The sequence below is a fragment of the Nycticebus coucang genome, chromosome 1 (genome assembly GCF_027406575.1).
Source record: "Nycticebus coucang isolate mNycCou1 chromosome 1, mNycCou1.pri, whole genome shotgun sequence".
In the NCBI taxonomy this organism is placed as follows: domain Eukaryota; kingdom Metazoa; phylum Chordata; class Mammalia; order Primates; family Lorisidae; genus Nycticebus; species Nycticebus coucang.
In genome coordinates this window covers 23,448,317-23,450,435 of record NC_069780.1, presented here as the reverse complement: position 1 = coordinate 23,450,435, position 2,119 = coordinate 23,448,317, and the positions used below count along the sequence as shown (strand labels likewise).

Below are 2,119 nucleotides of genomic sequence, written 5' to 3'. Positions count from 1 at the left end.
GCAGCCACTTCTGGAGAGATCTGAGTGACACATGCTTTCCTGGGAAAGCCACTGCTTAGCCAAGGGACCCAGCTTGGAAAGGTTGTGGTGTATCTATTAAGCAGGTTAGGGAGAGATTCAGGTTCCCAATCCTGCAGGGTTTGAGGGCAAATAAATCAGCAGAAACTTCCAGTCTCCATATTATACAGGTGTATCAGCATTGTAATTAGCATCTCATACCCCAGAAGATCACCTATAACCCAGGCAGTATTAAGCAAAATACATATATTATATATGTATATATATATTTTTATATATATATATTTTTTTTTTTTTCTTTCAAAAAAAATTTTTTATGCACAGCACAGTGGCTCACACCTGTAATCCTAGCACTCTGGTAGGCCAAGGCTGGTGGATTGCCTGAGCTCACAGGTTCAAGACCAGCCTAAGGTAGAGTGAGACCCCATCTCTAAAAAATAGCCAGGCATTGTGGAAGGTGCCTATAGCTCCAGCTACTTGGGAGGCTGAGGCTGAGGTAAGAGGATCACTTGAACCCAAGTGTTTGAGGTTGCTGTGAATTAAGACACTATGGCAGTCTATGAAGGGTGACCAAGTGAGACTCTGTCTCAAAAAAATAAAAATTTTGCTTCTTTTCTGACAAAAACACCAAATGGCGGATGATGCCGGTGCAGCGGGAGGGCCTGGAGGCCCCGGGGGCCCTGGACTGGGAGGCTGTGGTGGTTTCCGTGGAGGCTTCGGCAGCGGCATCCGTGGCTGGGGTCGAGGCCGCGGAGCTCGCGGAGGCAAGGCCGAGGACAAAGAATGGATGCCCGTCACCAAGCTGGGCCGCCTGGTCAAGGACATGAAGATCAAATCCCTGGAGGAGATACATCTTTTCTCTCTGCCCATTAAGGAATCTGAGATCATTGATTTTTTCTTGGGGGCATCTCTCAAGGATGAAGTTTTGAAGATTATGCCAGTGCAAAAACAGACCCGCGCTGGTCAGCGGACCAGGTTCAAGGCGTTTGTTGCTATTGGGGACTACAATGGTCACGTTGGTCTGGGTGTTAAGTGTTCCAAGGAAGTAGCCACTGCCATCCGAGGTGCCATCATCCTGGCCAAGCTCTCTATTGTCCCAGTGCGGAGAGGCTACTGGGGGAATAAGATTGGCAAGCCTCACACTGTTCCTTGCAAGGTGACAGGCCGCTATGGCTCTGTGCTGGTACGTCTCATCCCTGCTCCTAGAGGAACTGGCATTGTCTCAGCGCCTGTGCCTAAGAAGCTGCTAATGATGGCTGGGATTGATGACTGCTACACTTCAGCCAGGGGCTGCACTGCCACCCTGGGCAACTTTGCCAAGACCACTTTTGATGCCATTTCCAAGACCTACAGCTATCTCACTCCTGATCTCTGGAAAGAGACAGTGTTCACCAAGTCTCCTTACCAAGAATTCACTGACCATCTTGTCAAGACCCACACCAGAGTCTCTGTGCAGAGGACCCAGGCTCCAGCTGTGGCTACAACATAGGGTTTTTATGCAACAATAAAGTGAATTGAGTCTGTTAAAAAAATAATAATAATAATAAAAAATAAAAATTTTTCCCAACTTTTTCCCCCCTAGAATTTTCTTTTTCTTTTTTTCTTTTTCTTATGTAAATATAATTTTTCATTGTTGCCTTCTTTAATAATAAGGTCTTCATTTTTGCTAGTTTTTCTGCCCCTGATACTTGTTTCTTTTTCCCTAAGGTTTTTATTTGTTTTGCTTTGATTTATAGTATTTTTGTTTTTCTTCTCTATTTGGTGGAGGTGGGGTCTTGTGTCTGCTCAGGCTGGCAAAGAGCTGTAGATGTCAAGGGACCCATCCAACCCAGCCCCATCAGAGGTTGGGATTTGTGGGTATGGGTCAAAGTACCCTACTATACACCACTATTACCCCTCACTCTTTCTTTTCCTCTCTTCCTTTCGTCAATCTTCCCTTTTACTCACCTCTTTTCCTTTCTCTTTTCTTATTTATTTATTTATTTTTTTTGTCTTTTATCCCTTCTTGTTCTTCATTCTTCTCATCCCTTTATTCCTTTACAAAAAGGACACTTCAACACCTTGGGTCAGAGTCACAGTAACTTAAAGAGCAAGAGGAAGT

At 44.9% G+C, this 2,119-nt stretch overlaps 1 protein-coding gene across 1 annotated transcript; it reads left to right on the top strand.

Moving 5' to 3' along the window:
* Positions 1–645: 645 nt before the first annotated feature.
* LOC128598603 (40S ribosomal protein S2-like) lies at positions 646–1,550 on the top strand. Its single transcript, XM_053609230.1, has one exon. It carries the CDS (start codon positions 650–652, stop codon positions 1,505–1,507), a length of 858 nt encoding a protein of 285 aa, XP_053465205.1. The 5' UTR covers positions 646–649; the 3' UTR covers positions 1,508–1,550.
* Positions 1,551–2,119: the final 569 nt, after the last annotated feature.

Coding starts and splice junctions, on each gene's coding strand:
- LOC128598603 (XM_053609230.1), top strand. CDS start 650: ATGGCGGATGATGCCGGTGCAGCGGGAGGGCCTGGAGGCCCCGGGGGC.